Raw genomic sequence first — 20,768 nt, 5'->3', positions numbered from 1 at the left:
CAAGGAGCAGGAAGAGGTCAGAGAGGGTTGGTCAAGTTTTAAGCTCCAGAGCAAGCATTCTTAACTTGGACCTTAAGGAGTACGTGAAGCAGGTAAGAGGGATTCACCTGTTTTTATCAGCATCTCAAACCTAAGATGCTGAGAGGTAAAGAATCCTTACTATAGAGAGCAGTTCTCAAACTTCAGCGTGCATCAGAATCACCTGGAGGCCTTGTTAGAACAGGGATTGCTGGCCCTCACTCCCAGAGGTTCTGATTCAGTAGATCTGGAGTAAGGCCCAAGAATTTGTATTTCTAACAAGATCCAAGGGGATGCTAATGCTGTTGATCCAGGGACCATACTTTGAGAACCCCTGGCTTTAGAGGATACAAAAAACATGAAGCCCTTTTCAAAAAAGAGTTCTAACAGATGCCACAGTCCTATAAACTACCCCCAATTCCCAAGGAATCTGAGATTTTATTTTTGGAAGAAGCCCCTGGAGAGTGACAGACTCCAGACCTCCCATGGGGGTTAAGAAGCATCTGGGAAGTAGCATTTTAGAGGGCAAAGGAAAGTACCTTCAGAAACTTAAAAATCCAAGCAAACCTCTGAGTCAGAAATTGAAGGGTTGGCTCTGACTGATATAATTACTGGGCCAATTATTGGTGTACAGTGAGGTTTGGGGAATCTGAGTAGACTTAGACCCTCTCCTAGAGACCACCTTGTTGTTGAGCCTAGATCTTTAGCACCTGGGCCCAGAGAGAAGGTCTGCATTAAAGAAGAAAGAGTGTCTGCCTGCTTGGGAGAGAATCTGGGAAAAAAGGAGAAGGAAACTGACAACTCAACTAAATTGACAACTAGACAGAACTCAAGAGCCCATTCACAGAACCCTTTGATCAGGCCATTGTGATGAGGAAGGGAAGAGGCAGGAATAGTACTTAAGGCTATGCTTACTTTGAGCAAGAGCAGTGGAGAAAGGCCTGGAAGGGCCATTTGCCAGCTTTCCTCAGACCTGCTGCTCTGAGTAAGTCATTCCCCCATGAAAGAGGAGGGGGAAATGAAAACGTGGATTCATTCATGAATCAACTTTACAACAGGCAGTGTGACTTTTGAGCTATGCAAAGGAATCCTCGTTTGCTACAGGGAAGATTGGCTTTGACATCTAGCTACACACCTACTCCTATGGTGAGGCAATGTCGAAGTTGGAAGACCTACCAGTTAGGAAAAGAAGAGGCAGAACCTCAAAAAGAAGGCAATATACTAGAGTGAGTGAGACCATGGATGTGCTTTGGCAACATCCTGCTTAGGCCATGAATTTTGTATGACCCTGGGCATGTTACTTAGTCTTTTCTGTGCCTCAATTTCCTCCTCTGTAAAATAGGGGTAATAATGGTGCCAACCTCAAAATGTTGTAAGAATTAAATGAAATAACCTAAGTTAAACACTTTAGATTGGTCCCTGATTTTTTTTCATTAAAAAATTATTGAAGTATATCACTCACATATAAACACACATAAACAATAATTGTATAGTAATAGTTGTGAACTTACAACATAAACATACATAGCATCATACTGGACTCTTATAACTCACCCTACTATTTTTTTTTTTAGGTACCAGGGCCAGAGAGTGAACCTGGGCCCTTGTTTGTGGGAAGCCGGCACTGAACCACTGAGCCACATCAGCTCCCCCTGCATATTTTAAGTATTCAGTGTTAGCTTAAAAAAGAAAAAGTTGTGGACTTGGAAAAATTTAGGATGGTAGCAATACAGGGTCAGCCCTAGTGCCACTCCCAGAAACAGAAGGTAGAGCTAGGTTGGAAATTTCACCAATCTCCATACAAGGCTAAGAGAGAATCTCTTGCTCTTTGGGGAAGGCAGGAGTGAGCTGAGCATGCAGGCAGCCAGGATGCCTAGCAATGGTGGGGTTAACTGGGCAACCCTGCTGGTTGTAAGGTGGAGGGATCCTTCAACACCCAGTGAGTCTGTATGGTGAAATATGCTCACACAAACCTAAGTACCAAATGGCTTGATGTGAACAAATCAAAGGGAATGAAAATTAAACGTAGTAAAATTGGAATGATGTTATTGGAGACACTCTAGGGATTTGCAATACTAAGGTGGAATCCTCACTTTCAGGGGAAAAAATGTGGCTCCTCCTCAGGAAGTTCCAACAGGGGGCAGGGTGAGGAGGTGTTGAAGTGAGAGTGGTGGAGTGGAGCAAGTGCTAGCCCTGAGGAGAGTCCAGGAGTCCAACAGTGAAAAAGGGAGAGCCCTCTTTCCTCTGACCCTGAATGAGCAGAACCTTTTCCAACACCCTGTACTCCAATTCAAAAAGTCCTGTCCACTTAGGAGGAAACTGTTACTGGAACTAGGAACAAAGAGGTTTCTAAAAATCATGCAATAGAGTGAAAGTAAATGACATATCACAAGAAAAAGTTAACGTCCATTGAAGGTGGGGATGGGAAGAGACTGCCAATTACATCACTTTGGAAAAGAAAAAGCTAAACGAAAATGACAAATAGTTCTGTTTGAGCATGACGGGCCCTTTTCTTGAGGGGGTTCTGATGGCTTGTCCTGAAGCTCAGACCTATCCCAAGTCTGGGATGTTCCTCCTACAGCCCTGCAGTAGGCCCTCACCTCAGAGCCCCTTGCTCTCCAAACTGGCCATGGTATATTTAATCATGGTACCATCTGAGGTATGGTGCTGAGTCTTTAAAAGATTAAGGCCACAGGAAGGTTAGAAAGAAATCTGGCTTCTGGCTTTTTGCTTGCTCCCTAATAATCACCAGGAGCAAATCATGGCTGGGGTTTCGCCAGTTCAAGCTTCTCGTACTTGAGAGAGCCCTCCTCTTGGACAGGGACCTAGGGGTTTATCTGACCCCACTGTTAAGAGGAGGTAGGGAAGTATAGTCTCCTTTTCAGGAAATGTACTCCTGTCTTCTATGTGTCTCCCCAAATCAGAGGGACTGCATAACTTAGGTGAAAATGAGTTTCTTTAGGCATCCCACTTGCATCCCCTGTAAAGCAAAGTATCTGTGCTATTTTTATTGGAGTCGGTGGTTGTCAGATGTGGAAATTAGTCCAATCCAAGTGTGCTGCTCTCTACAGAGGGAGGGCTAGTTTAGCAAGAAAAAGAAAATAACAACAACAATCTTCTTGGGATTCACCCAGGGAAGACTGATACTGGGAATTTGAGATATTTCTAATGGCTGCACATCAGTTTTTAGAATATAATCATTGTCATATACATATAACACTCAAAATTTTCTCACAGTGTCATTTTTGCAAGGAACCCTGGAGAACTACTTGTTCCCAGCCTTCCTCAGATCCAAGCTGAAGGTAAGTGAAAACATCAAAAAACATAAAATGAAAGGAGAAAGCCATGAATAGAAACCCCAAACTCTACTTCCAAAACAAAGGCTGAGGAAAATATATACCCGAGGTCTTTTTTTTTATTTTTATTTTTTAGGAGATACCAGAGATTGAACCCAGCACCTTATACAGGGGAAGCAGACACTCAACCACTGAGCTATACCCACTCCCCTTCACCTGAGGTCTTGATGCCCATCCTGATTTCTGAGCTAGAAGCCCAGACTGGGATGGTTCTTTTTGGTCTTTTGGTGGGATTAAATAATCTAATCTTCCATAAGAAGGTCTTATTAAAACTATTCTGAAGGACCATTTTTGAGTCCCATTTTTATTGGTCATTTCATTCACTATCTGCTGTTCTACTCACTAGAAAAGCAGTTTCGAAAAGCATCTTATTTTCAAGCTACTACCTCTATTTTCTACAGGGATTCTCTTCACATTTTGTCATGGACTCTTTTATAAATCTTTCACTATACAAAACCAACTTCAAATTTAAAACAACAGAAAACAAAAACCTTCCCTGGGAAAGGACAATGATCTACAGAAGTTTTTCCTTCTCTTCAACATGATGGTTAGGTAAGCTATCACACTATTAGGGAATTTTAAAAAGTGACCCAGGAAGCCAGATAGGGGAGTCATTCACAAAAAAATCCTGGGAAAAACAAAAACAAAAACAAAACACCCCCAAAACTGTTTTAAGATAAAATAGAAAACAGCTTTCCAGTGTGAGAGAGCACACCTAATACTTGCAGTCAATTGCTGATCATAGCTAACATAGGGTAAATACACATGCTGAGTCCTAAAAATGGTTTCTATTAAAACAAAAATCCAAGGAACCAGACCCCCCAAAGGCACTGAAACAAAAGACTAATCTGTTTATATAGTCACATGAAAAATAAACATCTTTATTTTTTTGCCTACTTTATTTCATTTTTTTTCAAATAAAATTTAAATCTGTACAAAGTATACTGTTACAGTATATATCTTGTAAGAATCAATGCCTAAAAGAATCACAATACTTCAATAAGCAGTACAGCAGACCTCGCTAGTTTCAGCTTTGATATTGAACAAACTCAAGCCGGCTGATGCACAACACATTTGCTTGGTTTCCACATGGTGAGTTCCCAGCACTGGATGGGAGAACATGAGAGCAAGTATGGTTATATTACAGCCCAACACACTGTGCTTCTTCATGTGATAATAACTGCACTTATTTAATACAGAGTTCTCAAATTTACTTTTTAAATTGCATTTGCTTACTTCTTAATTGGCAGAATTCAGCATTCTTAATGGGGTCCCCAACAGTGCAAATGAATGATATTCTACTGGATATTGGCACATCTCCGATAAGGATTAACTTGTAAACTCAAAGAATATCAACAACTTTGTCCTAAACTTTAACTAATACATATCTGGTCCATTTAACCAAAGTCAGTTTGGAAAGATATTAAAGAACAATTCTATTTCTGAAAGGATAGTGTTTTGACCATTCTTTAGAGGTGATAAATTTTTAAATTGTCATTAAAATGTTTTACTATAAAAATTTTACAAACCTGTTTAGAAATTTCAAGATGATTCACAGCAGACAAATACAAACTGTTTATATTCCAACAATACCTACACTTAAGACTTTCAAAGGGCACAACCATGCCAGCTGTGTTAACTAAAATTCTGAACAGTGTACTAAATTTATAAGTGGTGCTGGGTCTAGCAAGTGTAAATACACAGTATATTTCAATGAAAAGAATTGTCTTCTTTATACTTTATTTGTTTTCCCATAAGGAAACATTAATGTTTACATTCTTTAATAAAGTTAATCTTACATCAGAATATAACTTAATACTGTCAGCAACAGGGACCACACACAGTAAATAAGAAGCACACGTAAAATAAGTCTGAATTCACATAGATTAACATTTGTTGGTTAATAAAATATTGACAGTATTACAATCTTACAATATTTACAGTATGAAAAATCTAGAGTAATATATACCTTTCACAGCAGGATTCCTTTTTTATTTTTCTTCCAGTTTGGGATTGCGTATACATAAAATGCTCAAAATAAAGCAACTCTGCAATATAATCTTAAAATAATGGCTACTAGGGGGAAATTCTATCACAACCATTGAAAATAATGGTGATTTCTTGTGGAGTCTGTGGCATCTGAGAACCCAGTTAATTAACGAGAGTCTTGCTCAATCAGCCTCAGTTACCCAGATTAAAGCTGCAGAACTCCAGCCTTCCCTGACTGCTGAAAACCCAAAAGATTTTCTCAACATGCTATAATAAAAGAGGGAAAATAGGTTTCAGCTCACACCTTTTGGCTGGAAGTCTCCAGCCAGTGTGCTGGAGGCCAATTTCATCCCCCAGTCACAAGAGGCCACCTTCTGACTACAAAGCACTTTGACACCAAGCTCATTCATTCCTCAACTCTTGTGCATTAGGATAAGGCATGAACTTGGCCCATACAGTACACACCAGCATCTTAGAGACTTGGGACTCGGGCAAAGAAACTAGTACAGTTTGCACTGAGATCAACAGGGCAAATGGAAAATTATGCACATTTCCAATTAGAATTGCAAGAAGACCCACATCCCTAAACTGGAATTTGGTCAGGGCATCAGAGTTAGCACCCCTGCTCTGAGTGCCTCAAGTGATTGGGTGTGCGCTCTGGGCCTCCTCCAAGAAAGAGCATCTACAGTAAGTAACACCATGTGGGACATTAGTTCAGTGATGACTCCCAAGAAAGCAGATACAATTCTTCAATCTAGGGCTGTCTACAGCATTGGGGTCACTCATCTGAGCTGTGACCTGACACAACCCTGCTTACTTTAGCGGATCTGATGGGCACAGAGCACTCAGGGATACATACGGCTGCTGGCTACTTTGGACTCTAGATCTCACAGGTAATCAACAGGTACTAGGATTGAATTAGCAATCTGTACCATAGCTCCTTAAACAGACACTGTCAGGTTTGAAATCATGCCAAGCATGAATCTTCACTGTCAGGTCAGAAATCAAAGTGGAAGGTCTTCCCACCTCAGCCAAGGTTATTTTGTCAAAACCTTAGAGGAGATGGACAGTTTTTCATGTTGCAAATGATTAGTTTACTTATTTCAGTCAAGCTGGATAGGCAAATCAGGCTGATCTATTTAGTTAGCTTTGTTTTTTGTTTTTGTTTTGATTCTTAAATATGTTCTAACCCAAAGCTATTGTCTTTGGGCTAAATACACTGACAGAGAAAATTCAAACAAAAGTTTTTAGAAAACTTCTGTGGCATTTTCTTTTTGGAAGTCAATGCAAGATCTAAAGGTATTTCTACCCAACAAAGTCTGTTTAAGTGTTTAAGGTTACTTCCTTTTTGGTCCTATACAGAATGCTATGACTTCTATATAGGTCTGAATGCTGCTTCATGTAGATTCCTTCTGTATATCTAAAAATATATACTTTTCAGTAGTTCAATACATGGTTAATCTTCCCACAGTGGAAGATTTTTGTAATCACATGTTGCAAAGTAGAAAAACATCTCCTTTCTAGGAAAGGAAATATACTTTCCTATTGTGCATTTTTTAATAAGCCCAAAGGCATGCACCAAAAATCATTATTAAAACTAACACATGCACTAAAATGGTGTAGAGTTAGACTTAAAGTGCTGCTTCTCAATTTTTAAATTTGGAGAAGATATTTTGTCAGTTGTTGACTCAAAGACCCCACTCCCACCCTCCCCACCCCACCCTATGGCATCCAACAGAGAAAAGTAAAAATGAATGCACAAATCTTCCAACTATTCTTTACATGGGGGAAAGAACAAATATATCCGCTATCCCATTTATAAACTGGATTCCCAGTTTTATATAAAACCAATATTTAAAATTGTCAAAGCTAAGACACCCAAACAAAGTTACTAGTAAATGATATTCTACATAGAGAATAATTTACTTTGGTTTTATGCACCTTTTCAAAAATAATACTGGTGTCCCATTTGTCACCAAACTGATGTGTTCCAACGAAGTTGTAAGGCAAATCTTTTTTTTCCTAGTGACATCTTGTTTCCCAATAGACAAAATTTAAATCTTTTGGTGAGGAAGGGGTTAAGAGAATGGCTAACCCCTTGGCATCCTGAGCATTGTGGTTTATCAAACTCTACCCTTCTAGAAGCTGCCACACAACCTGACCCCTGCCTTGAACCATAGGAATGGCTCCATGTCTAGAGATGATGCCCTGACTCCTTATAAATAGCTTTCAGAACTTTGCATTTTTTCCCCTTCTGTCTGGATGGTATAGTGTCTAACAAAGCTGATTGCAATGTCATATTTTGCTAGTAGGAGCCACCGTCTAGCAATAATTACAATCTAAAATGTTTAAGCCAATACTTTGTTCCTCATTTTATTAATTGTTTGCATTAAAATTTTCTCTAAAAAGATTTCTTGGAGCAGAGATCCTTAACTTGGATTTCAGAAGATGTGTGATGCCCCTGTAGTTTTATGCACAATTATTTGTGTATGTGCATTTTTGCTGTGGTGTGTGTGTGTGAGATGGTGGTGGGGTTTATCACTTTCATCAGATTTTCAAAGGGATCTGTAACCCATAAAAAGGCTTACAGGGACTTAGGATACCCGTAATTCATTTTATACCGGGATTGGGAAATGGGGGCAAAAAACCAAAAAATAGCCTCAAAAAAGGGCCAAATTATTGATCTTTTCCCTTTATTCACATTCGGGAAATAAGTGCTTCAATCTAGGAAAAATAATTAAACCAGTTAAACTCCATTAAAAAAATAATCAAAGCCACTATCTAAAATTTTTTCATTTTCTATATGTGGTAAATGTAGTCCCAAGAAAATATTTGGAGACTGAATTTTTCTCTTTTCCTAAAGGAAATTCATAGATATAATGATGAACACCATCCACACTTAAAAAGAGCTAACTATATAAAACTTAGACAATCTAATGACATGAGCCTTTATTATTTTGAATAAGGGATTATCTAGAGTCAAATACACATTTGTTAACCTTCATTTCTCAAAATTGATCCATACTTAGACAAGTATCTGGCAAAATTCCACTAAACAAACCTAAAATCTGAACAATGGAAGTTTAACTATACTACCCAAATTAAAAACAAAGCCACAAGTTTCTACAATAGAGTCCAGCCACAAACATAAATACTATGTCATAGATGACTTTCTCATTTCAATACATCACTGAATTTTCAAGAGAATTTGCAAACATAAGATCCAGAATGACTGGCAAAACATGCTGAGAATAGCATGTCAAGAATTACCCCCCCCATCCAGAAACACACTCAGGCATTCCAAAAATAAACCATATCTGAAGAGAGGCCTCTCACTTGTTGGTTTTAAGTGTGAGATGCCTAAAAAACTATGGAAAAAGGAATATAAAATGAAAAAAATCAATAACTTGCAAAAATAACTCAACTAAAACCATAATCATATCTCTGTTTTACTGTCAGGGTTTTTTTTTTTTCTTCCCCAATTCTGAATACAAACTGTGTTGTTCAACCGTTTCAACAAGACTAAAAATATATCTACAGGTATAGTTTACTTTTTGTTCTCCTTTTCTTTCTATGATGTATCTTTGAGATTATAAGAATGCTTCTGGTTAAAATAAAGTCTTTTTACCCCTTGCCACCCTCCCCCCCTCAAAAAGTGTCAACAATGAATTCCAGAAAGGAATATTCATCTAATGTAATTATTTCAATACCGTTATATCACAAACCATGAGAAAACCATAAGAACATTACAGAAAATTACATTAAAGAGGGAGCTGCCACTTGCCACCCACTCCACTTTCAGCTTTTTAAGCACTCAGCTAGACTTAGATCTCATTCACTTCATGGAAAAAAAAAAAAAAGAAAAAAAATTCAACACTCCAAAACCAGGCCACCTCAGGCTGGAATGTGGATAGCAAAAATGACAGCATTTCTTTTTTTTTTTTTAACCTATCCTAAGCTTTCACTTTGTATATTCAAACAGTTTAATAATACTCACAAAGGATTTTGTTGGCAAAAAAAGGCCCACATCAAAAATTTTATCAAAACAAATTTTTGCTTTACATATCTAACACTAAGATATAATTTTCTTGGCTTTGTAAAGCATATTTAATTGCATATAAGGTTTGCTTTGGGTAGGATATTGAAAACATAGTTCTGCAATAAATTAGAAGACTAGAAACAAAAGTGAAAGTGACTAGTCTTAACTTTCTAAAAGTCAAGTGCAAAGATACATAGTGCAAATAATTAAAACTAGAAATTTTATAGGCAACTTTACATAGTCTTTTCTGCTTTTGCATTTTTACACATTGACAACTTTATAAATCCTAACAACTGTATGCAGCATGGAAATGGGCTATCATTTATCTCCATTGACTAGATTCAAGAAAGCCTTTCAAAGACTTGTCTCACAGTCATTTAAATCACTGGTTCTTGACAGGAGTTTGGGAATTCACTTCTTTTTTAAAGGATTTGTAAGGGAGGGGTTATTTTAAGAAGGCCCTGCATTGAACTTAAACAAGGTATAGTATGTAACTACATTAAATTTAAAATTGACACACAATAAAATTAAAAATCATGCTAAGTGCCAACTCTACAAAATAAGCTATGACAAAAATTCTATTGTTAATGAACTTGACATTTGTTTAAAAAACAACAACAGTAACAAAAAAAACCTTCTAAAATCAGAACCTCTTTTTTGGCTGTCTTTATAGAGATTTTATTATTAAAGTATAGAGATTTGGGTTAAGTGAAACTTGAAAGTAAACTATCAAAAATCACTGGGAATAAATCTATACTAGACAACAAAGAGTTAATCCAATATTGAATTATGAGCTTTAAAAAAACAAATATTATAGAAATTCTTTATTTTAAAGAATTAAAAAATGCTACTGAGAGCAGAAAACTAAACAGTATCAGTTCACCCTGATAAGAACTTCCAAAATGTACCAAATTATATTATTAACATCTGTTACCATTGAACTCTTGGGAATTCTGCACTTTTAAAGTAATAGAGCAGGAAAACAAACAGAAACATGAGTTTCGGGGATATGTTGTCTAATTTCATAAATACAGAATTATTGAGAGCCCCATAAGGTCCAATGTTAAGTGGCAGCTAGGACTGCAAAAGAAATAGCAGGGGAGTGGGTGTAGCTCAGTGGTTGAGTGCCTGCTTCCCTTAGGGGAAAAAAAAAGGAAAAACAAACAATAAGATACCTAAAATTGCAATTTAATGCTTTTACCTGGTTTATCGTCTTGTTCTAAGAAATTTATGTGGACCAAAGGCTCAAGAGTCTACAAATGCAAGGCATAAGGATCTCTGGGGACTGCAAAATCAAGTAATTTATCTAAGGAACATTTGAAAAGTAAAGGTAAACTACATTGTAACAAGAGCCCAAGAAGATATTCTGTATGATAAATATTTTTGATAGTTTAAAACTGATAACTGTGAAAAAGTTTGAAATGTTGTCTTCTTTTTTCTCAAAATAATAAGTTCCAGCGCTAACATGCCTTGACCAGAAAAGTTGCCATTCTACAACGGTGCTACTCATTTGTGACAGAAAATCAAATATCCTACACATGAAAACAGATTTGTATAATGCATTATCATCATAACATCTAGCTAGCCAGAGACTAGCTAGATGTTATGGGTTCTCATTACCAAGGAGGAACCCATTTTCTCTCGCATTACTGAAACTTTCTTAGTAAAAATCAACTTCATTGTCCTCAGGGAATAATTTTTATTCAAACTCCACCTTAGTACCTTTTCCTACCTCCAATAAAAATTACAACCACTTTACCTCTGAACCATTCCCTTATATACCTATCACACTCCTATTCACAAACACATTAAACAGCTTTCCCTTCCTTGCTCTAAGTTTCCAAACCATAAGTCTCAGTCCCCGATAACTTATCTAAAATACAAATACTTCTCACTCTCTTCAATTCACAGAATTTCTTAAGAAATATTGATTTCTCTGCCCTTCAAACTGCCAATTTTAGACTATGGTGAAAACAGCATTCCGAAAAAACTACCCATTTATCTCACAATATAGAAATTTCTTGGATCATTATTAGCTCTGCTCTAAGATAGGACTCTGCTATATCTTTACTTCCTCTCTGAAGGGTGTAAGCTTGAGTGCCATTGGGAGGCCTTTGGCAAGAAGACTAAAGAAGGCAAGGAGAGAGAAACAAGGTAAAAGGAGGATAAGGAGAAAATGCCAGGTATATACGATAGGGAAGTAAGCTAAGTGCCACCAACAAACGCCTGCACTGGGAACTGCCAATCCATTTTGGTTGACCAGGAGTTTGACTCAATCCCAAAATGGGTCTTTTAAAATTAACTGATGGCCATCACTGTTTGAGCAAGTCAAGGTGAATGGATAAAGAAGACATCCTATCGGTCTGCCACTTCATAACACGGACATCTTTTCTTAAAATCCACCTAGGATCCTTCTATGTTATTTCAGCTTAGACCAAAACACATGCTAACAAGTGTATTTCCAGGTCTTTCACAATTCTAGAATGTAATGGCTTGGTCCTTGAACTTGGAGGCCTCCTGAATTATTAAAGTGGACCCTAAATCAAGAAAATTAGATAGAAATCTTTAGCTTAAAATTTTCCCATGAAACGCTACAAAAATTTAATAATGAAATTACTAATATAAAAAATATGTTTTCACAAAAACCACCACAAAAACCTTGCATTTCCAAAACAAGTATAACTATTTTTGGTCTTTAATAAGCAACTTTATTTTACATAGAGGATCACCACCATGCTTCTACCTATCAACAAGACAATTTTTTACAAAAGCGAAGCAAATCAGAAAAAAAAAGAAAAATAATAAATACTGAACAGAAAATATGGGGACAAAATTAAAACAATGAGTAGCTATGAAATTTCTGTTAAGAAAAATATTTTTAACAAGTGACCTTTGCCATACTCAACTTTCCTAAAGACATAAACTGGCTAGACTATTCAACACTAAAACTTGGTAGACAGTTTAGTAGACAAAAGATGACAAACTGTTGGCATATATTCATATATTTCATTTTTCACTTGGTTGATCTTGCATTATGAAATTCTACCTCACTCATGCTAATGCTAGTTTAGATGATCTTCACTTAATCCATAATAATGAAATTTCTGTTCAATAAGAACCTGCCAAGAGGCCTAGGCCTTAAATGTAGGCCTTGTTTTAAGATCACAGAGGTCCTCAACTATCAAAATCAGATTATCTTAAAAATATATTGCAAATTCTGCAAAGATGACACTATATAATCAATGCTGCTTGGGTGAAATCAGTAATTTTAATAGCAGTGGTCACTTTAGTTTTATAATATACCTCATTATGTAAATGGTCTAAATTCAGCTATCATGCAATGAAGACAACAAATACTACGTTTACCATATGATTTAAAAAACTGATAAACTTTAACAGGGAATTTTGTAGAAATAACTTTGTTCAAGATATCTGCTTAAGCAATTCCAGTAAATTTTATTTATTGCACTCTTATGGAGAAGTGTATATACTTACAAATTAAAATATTTAAATTTAGGGATAATCAACTATAAATGTTATACTCAGAGTTATCACAAACTGTCCCAAATCTAACTTGCTAAAGATACCCTTGTTTTAGCATTCTTTTATATAGAAAGCAGGATTTCATTCTGATACTCAAGACTTTGAAAAAGGAAAAAAGCAATTAGATTTGGTATCTTACTTTTTATGGAGAAAAATTCTTAAAAGTATGTCCACATATAAAATAAAATGAATTGTGGCACTATGAAAGCTACTAGAGTAACGATTTCAGAAAGCCTCATTCTAAAATCGTCTGGAAGTGTGTATGTATGTTTGTGTGTAACTAGCATGAAAAAATGAGTGGGAATGTTGTAGAAGAAAGGGTAAACCACATGTGGAAGATAAAAATAATCATGCCCATGGTGGGATCACCATGGTGGGGACACCAAAATGTCCTAAAAGAAAAATGTGTTAGCTCAGAAAGTTTCAACAGTGCCAAAACACAAAATGTTAATGCACAGAAACAAAAATGAATGAGAACTGCCACAAACATCAAGTTCCATAAGAAAACAGGAAGAAAAAATTGACAGATGCCATCTTTTTTAATCTACCAAATCTTAATTGACTTAAAGGTGACATAAAATGCTTGGTCAAGGCACCCACCCAGATTCTTATTATCAACATACTTATCTTTTCCCCTCCCTTCCACCCAAATTTAGTTCAGTTTTCCTGCAGAAAAAAGTACAGAATCCCCGTATTAGTAAGAATAGAAATGAAAACAGTGAGTACAACTGATATAGATCCATTGACTTTTATTACAAATGTACTTGATCACTTGGCTTCAAAAAGTTTAAAATCAATACCCTATTTTCTGTATGCCAGTACAAAGCAAACTGTTTTACAAATTAAATACCTAAAAATTTGACAAAAATATTAAAATTTGATGAAAAACAATTATAAAAATCCTTAATCTCTCTCTCTTCAAAAAAGGAGGCAGTCTTCCCAGTCCTATTATACAATATTAGTAATATTCACCATTTTTAGAATAGGTAGCTAAATTATATTTTTCTGTTAGCATACAAAACTCTTAGACTAATATATTTTATTTGTATATGCTCCAGTTAAGTTTGTGAATGCCATCTGATTGCAATATAATCAACTATCTTTAATTGAATCCTAATTTACATTTATTTAATAATTTGCATAGTTTGAAAGGGATAAAGGTTATTCTATGACTAATTATCATAGGCTATTACAGTGCTATTTTTCAAGGCAATAAGTATTTGCTCCCAAATGAAATTAACTATCTTCTTTAGGCAGGGGCTAAAATTACTAGCAGCTTTCTCCATTACCTGAAAAATCAAGTTGGAATAATTATCCATCTCTACATACGAAGACTTAAAAAAAAACATACATACTTTCCACTTGGAATCAAATTTCAACCCCTGCATGGGACAACTAAAAAGTGACACTTTCAAGGTTTTTTGTTTCCCTGTTGGTTTTGGTTTCTACACTCCATGGCTCTTGAGAAGCTGGAAAAGTTTGTCTTTCCTGACTCGCATTGTCTTTTTTTCCATTTGGCAAATATTCATCTACCTCTAATCTGTATCTAGTGGAGGAAAAGCCGACATGGGTTTTCTTATGAACTTCCTTTGTTGTCAAAGGCATGTGTAATGATTTCTACAGTTCTGGATAGTTAACTTTAGCTCCCTCTGTGGCTGGATGACTGCTGCTTCTAACATCAGCATGATAAATAGGAGGCACAAATAAAAAGTAGCTTAAAAAAAAGATTTGGTGATTTAAAAAAAAACAAACAAACAACAGCAAACACACACATATATGGGCATTTCAAATCTGGTGGCTGATCTCTGGATTAAATTACTTGACAGTGTCTCTCATTTTAATGAATGTCAATATTGCAATGCATTTCAAGTTTTCTTTTATACTTAGGCAAATAATATACTTTAACCAAGCTCTTGGACCTTAATTGTAAGACAAAGCAGATCAATAAAAATAAGGCATACTTGTCAAGAATTAAATTTTGTTTGCTTGTTTTTTGGCACATTTGATCATACTGTCTTCTATGAATAACACATATGGTCAAATATACCATTTCCTTTTTTGTTTCAGCACAAACAGTGTTTACCAACTAGTAAAATTAAAACAAGAAGAAATTCCAACATAAAACACTGAATATAAACCTTGGTAAAGTACCGAGCACCGGGGGAGAAGGGTAGGAAAAGGATGAAACAAGAGAGGGGAGAAGGGAAGGTTGGGAGGTGCTTGGGGAGGTAAAGTGAGATGCAAAAAGAGCATCATTACAGTCACTTCGTCTTTTCTATGATCGCCTCTTAAGTCTTAAAAGATCTGCAAGTGGATTTCTTATTATATCCACTGGCCACAAATCAGACATTGGTTTCAAAATCTTAGTAAGATTGTGTTCAACTGTTATAGTGTAAATACAATTGCACAATACATGTGCTTCTTGATCCGGTAGGTGCCAAGCAGAATCTGAAGTCTATAGGTAAGAAAGGCTTCACTTTAGGTAACTGACCCTAAAGAAAACCTCATGAAAGAACTCACATCTCAAAGGAAAGGACACTTTGCCTAAGTTTGCTGTGTTTTTGTTGACTTGCACTACTTATTGCTGGCTACTATGAAACACTGATCTAGGAGTACTCCAACAACCTGTAGTACAAGGTTTAACTTTTAAGAAGCTATAGTAAACAAGAGACAAAATCAAAGCAATTCTCTTTCCTAACTAGTAAGAGCACAGAGAATGCAGTCTTTTCCATATCACAGTTAAAGTACAGTGAACAAAACAGCTCAACAAACCTTAAGACAAAAAAGTGCAGGTTATTAATGTTTACATGCAATTGATAAGCATTCCAAATGTCACATTATGCACTGTAAAAGCTCAACTTTACTATATGGAAATAAGAAAATGCACCTTGGGGGAAAGGGAAAAGCAATTTAATCATTTCCAGTGATTTTGTAAGTAAAGAAACTCCTAACTATTATACGGTCACCTCATATTTAACATTGTATGAATATTAAAAGCAAACAATTTAATGGGAAAATGCACAGTACAATGGAAATAGCTTGTTATTCAACACATACAGTAGATCTCAAAAACAAAGACAACACACTCAACCAGGGAGCTTAAAAATATCAAATCAAAACCCAAAGAACCAGCAGAAAAAAAAATCCTTCAAAAAGACAACTGTTTCACCTTCCTAGGCCAATGCTTTACAATGTGAGAAGCACTGATAACCTTACAATTCCTACAGGTGGTGTCTTCTACATACAGCAGTTAGATCTATATGGCTGGATATGCCAAGAAATAATTCCACTCCCAGAACTTTCTGTCAGACAAGATTTTTTTAAAAAACCAAAATACTTTCTACAGAATTTCAAACCAAAATGTACTGTTTAAGGCATCTTTTTATAACATTTTTCTCTTCACTCAAAGATGATAGTCATGCAGCAGTTTAATGATAAAAATATATTAATATTTTACTATACAGCAGCAAGAAGTTAGTTGTCAATTAAAAAGCACACAAACATCCTTAAATGAAAACTTGTAAAAGACTATCGTTACAAACAATTTCAGTTTGGAGGACACCAGCTCGGTAAGTGCTCTCCCTAAGCTTTGCATTTTCATACCCTATACCTTGAATATAAAGAGTTATAGAACATACTTTTGACAGAAGGCTTGTACACTTGGGGAACACAAATACACTTAGCATATAATGTAGCCAGTAATAACTAGCACCACAGCTACACGGAAATCCTTAACATATACCAACTTGGCTTTCACTCTTAAATGAAACTCAGAATCCATGGCTCAGTAGGATAACTCTATAATTGTGTTGCTCTGCTTCTTAACAGGTCTACATAAGTTAATAGCACTGGCAAAAATCAAAGGATAGCTTCAGACCTCTTACAAGTTTAGGAGACAGTGCTAGTGACCACAAATAGACTCACTACCTGATGTCCAAGTACAAGTTCACTGGAAATTGCTGCACGTTAGTTAAGTTTTTAAAAATCTTTCTACACATAATAAAAAAAATATATTATGAACGATACAAGTACATCTCATATACATAATAATGACAAAACGCCTACTCAGTCAAAGCAAACAGATGCAGAAAAATATTACGGGAGAGTTCCTTTTTCTTTCTTTCTCTTTTTCCTTTTACTATTTGAATAACTTTGGTTCAAACCGTAAAAATCACAACTTAGCAAATTTCATTTAAATGCCTTTTTTAATAATTTCTTCATGTTCACAGAAGTTTCACTGACCATTTTTATATGTTTAAGGTCCAGATGCAATGCATATTGTATAAAAGAGAGCACTTATTGTTTACCTTGCATGAATTTAACCTACGTACCTTTAACTCTACAAACTTCTGCATAACATTTAGACAAAGCTCAGACACACAGCATGCCTAGCCCTCATATATACACATCTCTAATCACAGGTATATAGGGTGTCAAATATACTATAATAACCTCCATGTAAGGTTTGAAATTTGGTAACAAAATGAGAAAAACTAAAAATATTATTTTACGTGTTCTAAAATATCTCTTTTTTTGTGCTAAAGTCAAATGTTAGCTCAACATGAAAAGGACTTTTATATAATTCAGCAATATTATAATCTTGACCATTTTGCAAACACTTTTAATAATAATAGCTTAAACGTGTACAAAAGTTCTTGGTTAATTAGGGAAATAAACACTCAGTTCTTTATATTTTTTAATCAAGTAGGAAACACAGTTCATATAATGTTATTACTTTTTGTATTTTTTTTTGTTTTTGTTTTTAGCAGCTGCTTACTGTTTTATATGGTGGATAAAGTGGACAACATCCAGCGATGGGTGGCAAGTCAAGAAGAGAAACTGTCAGTTGGTGGAGGTTCTGTGGGTGGTGCTCCCTTGGAGTTAACAGTTATTTCTTTTTATTTTATTTTATTTTTTACTATTTTTTTTTACTTTTCTTTTTTTTTACAGTATATTTTCTGTGTGTGTGGCTGTGTGTGTGTGTAGATGCATGTGTGTGTGTGTTTTCCATTCAGTTTGATCAATCTTCTTCCCCTTCTTCCTCACCCTGCAGCAGCAGGGTGGCAGCGGCGGTCTCCTCCTGCTGCTGCTGCTGCTGCTGGTGGAGCTGCTCACAGGCAGCCCGCTTCTCCCTCTGCTTCTCTTGAATCTTCTTCATCTCCTCCGAGTACTTGCAGAAGGTGTGTCCGAACTTGGCCCACACCTTATAGGGCACGGTGATGGAGTTGCGATAGGTGGGCTTTACCTCGCTCACTCGCATGAACACGCCGTACTTGTTGGAGCCCACATCGAAGAAGAAGCGCTTGTTGTCCACAGTCAAGGAGGTGCCCTCGGGCAGCTCAGCCGGCTCCTCCTCCACTCCGTAGTCGTCGATGAGCTTGGCCAGAGCATCGCGGAACTCGATGAGCCCCTGCGCGGGCAGCGCAATGGTCTGGCCCTGCGTGGAACCCAGGCCGGGGCCCCGGTTGACCGTCTGGCGGATGCGCAGGAAGCGGCCTCGCTGGTTCTCCTTGAGATCCATGTAGTACTTGCGGTTCTCTCGCACCAGGAACTCACTCTTGAGCGCCCGGCGCGGCTCGTCCTGCGCCTGGGCCAGGTCGGGCGGCTGGCTGGGGCCCAGCTGCGCGTAGTGCTCGATGAAGTCGCCCAGGTAGTCGCGGAACTCCACGGCCACTGACATGGAGAGAGTGAGGCGGCTCTTGTTGCCGCCCGCGCCCACCTCAGCGATCTTCAGGAAGCGGCCCTTGGCATTCTGCTTCACGTCCAGGTAGAAGCGCTTGTTCTGGATGTCCACTCGCTTGGAGGCCAGCTCCTGCGTCTCATGCTGCAGCCCCCCCGGGGCCCCGCCGCCGCCGCCGCCACTGCCGCCGCCGCCCCCGCCGCCGCCACCGCCCCCGCCGGAGCCCGAGCCCGGGTGCCCCAGGGAGCCGCCCGAGCCCAGTGCTGCACCACCCTGCTCGCTGCCGCTGTCTCGGTCCGCCATGATGCTGCGCTCCGCCGCCGCGCCGCCGCCTGCCGCTCCGCCCGCCGCCGCCTCAGTCGCCTCAGCCGCCGCTGCTTTCCCTCCCCGGCTCCGCCTGCTGCCGCCGCAACCCCCACAGCCAGTCAGCCACTCTCGCGAGATCTGCGGGAGAGACGAGACAGACGAGACCCGGTAACAGTGCACTGACTCCCCAGTACAGTAGCAGGGTGCCCTACTGTACGCGCCCACCCGCCTGCCCGCACGTGACCCGCGCCCCCTCCCCACTGCCAGCTCCGTCCGCCTGCCCGCCGGCGCCCACCCGCCGGCCTTCTCCCCACACCCCTAGCTTGGGGTGGGGGGGGAAGAGTGGGACGCGCCGCGTCGCAGCAGCTGCCGTCGCCGCCACCACGGTAGCTGTCGCTGTTGGCCAGACCCTGGGCAGCCTTGGCCTGGGGAGTTTGGGAACTAGGGGTGATAAGGGGACTGCCATACTAAGCACAGGGAGGGGGCCCGAGCTCTGCTTTCCAGTGACCCCAAAGAGAGGATGTGTGGGGAGGGGCCTGCGCAGAGCAGGACCCGCTGTATAGAGGGGACACCAAGTCACGGCCACCCTCTCCCTTGCGATCCCCAGGCAGACCCAAACCCAGACGGGCCCATTCGCGGCCGGGCTGGGCTGTCTCCTACCGCAGAGCCCTGGTCGCAGAGACGCGAAAAAAAGGAGAGGCGGTGCGAAGGTAACCCTCAGCTGCAGAGGGGGCTGCCGGAGATGAGGACCGGGCGCCCGAAGGCAGCGGCAAGGAGCAGCAGACACCTAGTCCGTCTCTCCCGCCGCTCCCCCTCCCCGCGCACGGCAGCGGCTCTGGCCTCAGATGATCCCGCTCCCCCCTCCCCCCAACCGCAGCCCCGCACAGCCCGGCGGGCGGGCAGGCGGACGCACTCACCGGCGGGGGGAGCCAAGGGGAGGATGGCGGCCGCACCAGGGCCGGGGTGCCCGCAGTGCCTCTCCCCATCGGCTCTGCCCTTCTCCCCAAACAACAATCAAAAAGAAACCCCACACTCACCCCAAAACCTGCAATCAGCCCCCTGTGGGACCATGACTGCCCGCCTGCTTCCCCCTCCTCCTTCTGAGATTTGGGGAAGGGGGGCACCCTGCTCAAGGCTAAGCCCAGCCTGGGTTGCCGGCCAGCTCTGCGGATGAACCAGGCCCTGCTGAGTCTTTAGCCCCTAGCCCACTCTTCTTCCTCTCTGGAAGGACCCAGAATGGGGGAGAAAACCAAGTTAAGCCTTAGGAAATTCACGAGCTAAAAATGTCAGGAATTTCCTTACAGTTCCTTCGCAGTTCCTTACGGGATTCATTAGAGCAGGTTCGCTCAACCCTTTTGCCTTTCCACCCAGGAATTTAGATGTGTCAAGGAAAGCCCCCAACCCCCAAAAATTAAGTATTAAATAATCGCCAGTTTTAAGGTGGACAGTGAGGTTGGCGACCATTAATTAACCAATGGAAAAAAAAAAATTAACCAATGAGTTTTTGGACAGTGACAGTGAAAGGGGGCTCTTCTGGGCTCAGAAGGGGATTCAGGAGTAAAAGGAGACTCAGAAATAATTGAGTCTAGTACGTAATCTTAGGCCTACTTTCCTTCTCCCAGATAGAGAGCAAATCCTCATACTTGCTCAATGCAGAGTGCTATCCCAGCAGCTGTGGGAAAGCTAAGGCCTATCTCCAGGGTTCTCCCCTACTAATGTCCTTACAGTATCCCCATCACCTTCCACAGGTGCTCAGAGGATACAGACCTCAACAGCCTTATCCCTGGTATTGCTGTCTCCATCCTGAGAATATTCCTATCCCATTTATGGGTTCCAT

At 39.4% G+C, this 20,768-nt stretch overlaps 1 protein-coding gene and 1 long non-coding RNA gene across 2 annotated transcripts in view; both read right to left on the bottom strand.

Annotated features, from left to right (window-relative positions):
* LOC139437091 (uncharacterized) overlaps positions 1-20,768 on the bottom strand; it is a 32,598-nt gene that overhangs the window by 7,501 nt on the left and 4,329 nt on the right. The gene's annotated exons all lie outside the window — the stretch shown is intronic.
* On the bottom strand, positions 4,235-19,751 carry PURA (purine rich element binding protein A). Its single transcript, XM_004477832.5, has 2 exons — positions 19,592-19,751; positions 4,235-19,069 (listed from the first exon to the last, which is right to left on the bottom strand). The coding sequence occupies exon 2, from the start codon at positions 18,926-18,928 to the stop codon at positions 17,966-17,968; it is 963 nt and encodes a 320-aa protein (XP_004477889.1). The 5' UTR covers positions 18,929-19,069; positions 19,592-19,751; the 3' UTR covers positions 4,235-17,965.

The sequence above is a fragment of the Dasypus novemcinctus genome, chromosome 2 (assembly GCF_030445035.2).
Source record: "Dasypus novemcinctus isolate mDasNov1 chromosome 2, mDasNov1.1.hap2, whole genome shotgun sequence".
NCBI classification, from domain to species: Eukaryota; Metazoa; Chordata; class Mammalia; order Cingulata; family Dasypodidae; genus Dasypus; species Dasypus novemcinctus.
Note: the sequence above shows the minus strand (reverse complement) of the source record. Positions and strands in the feature narration are given on the sequence as shown.

What these genes read in the sequence shown, in the direction of transcription:
- PURA (XM_004477832.5), bottom strand. Translation starts at nt 18,928, where the DNA reads ATGGCGGACCGAGACAGCGGCAGCGAGCAGGGTGGTGCAGCACTGGGC.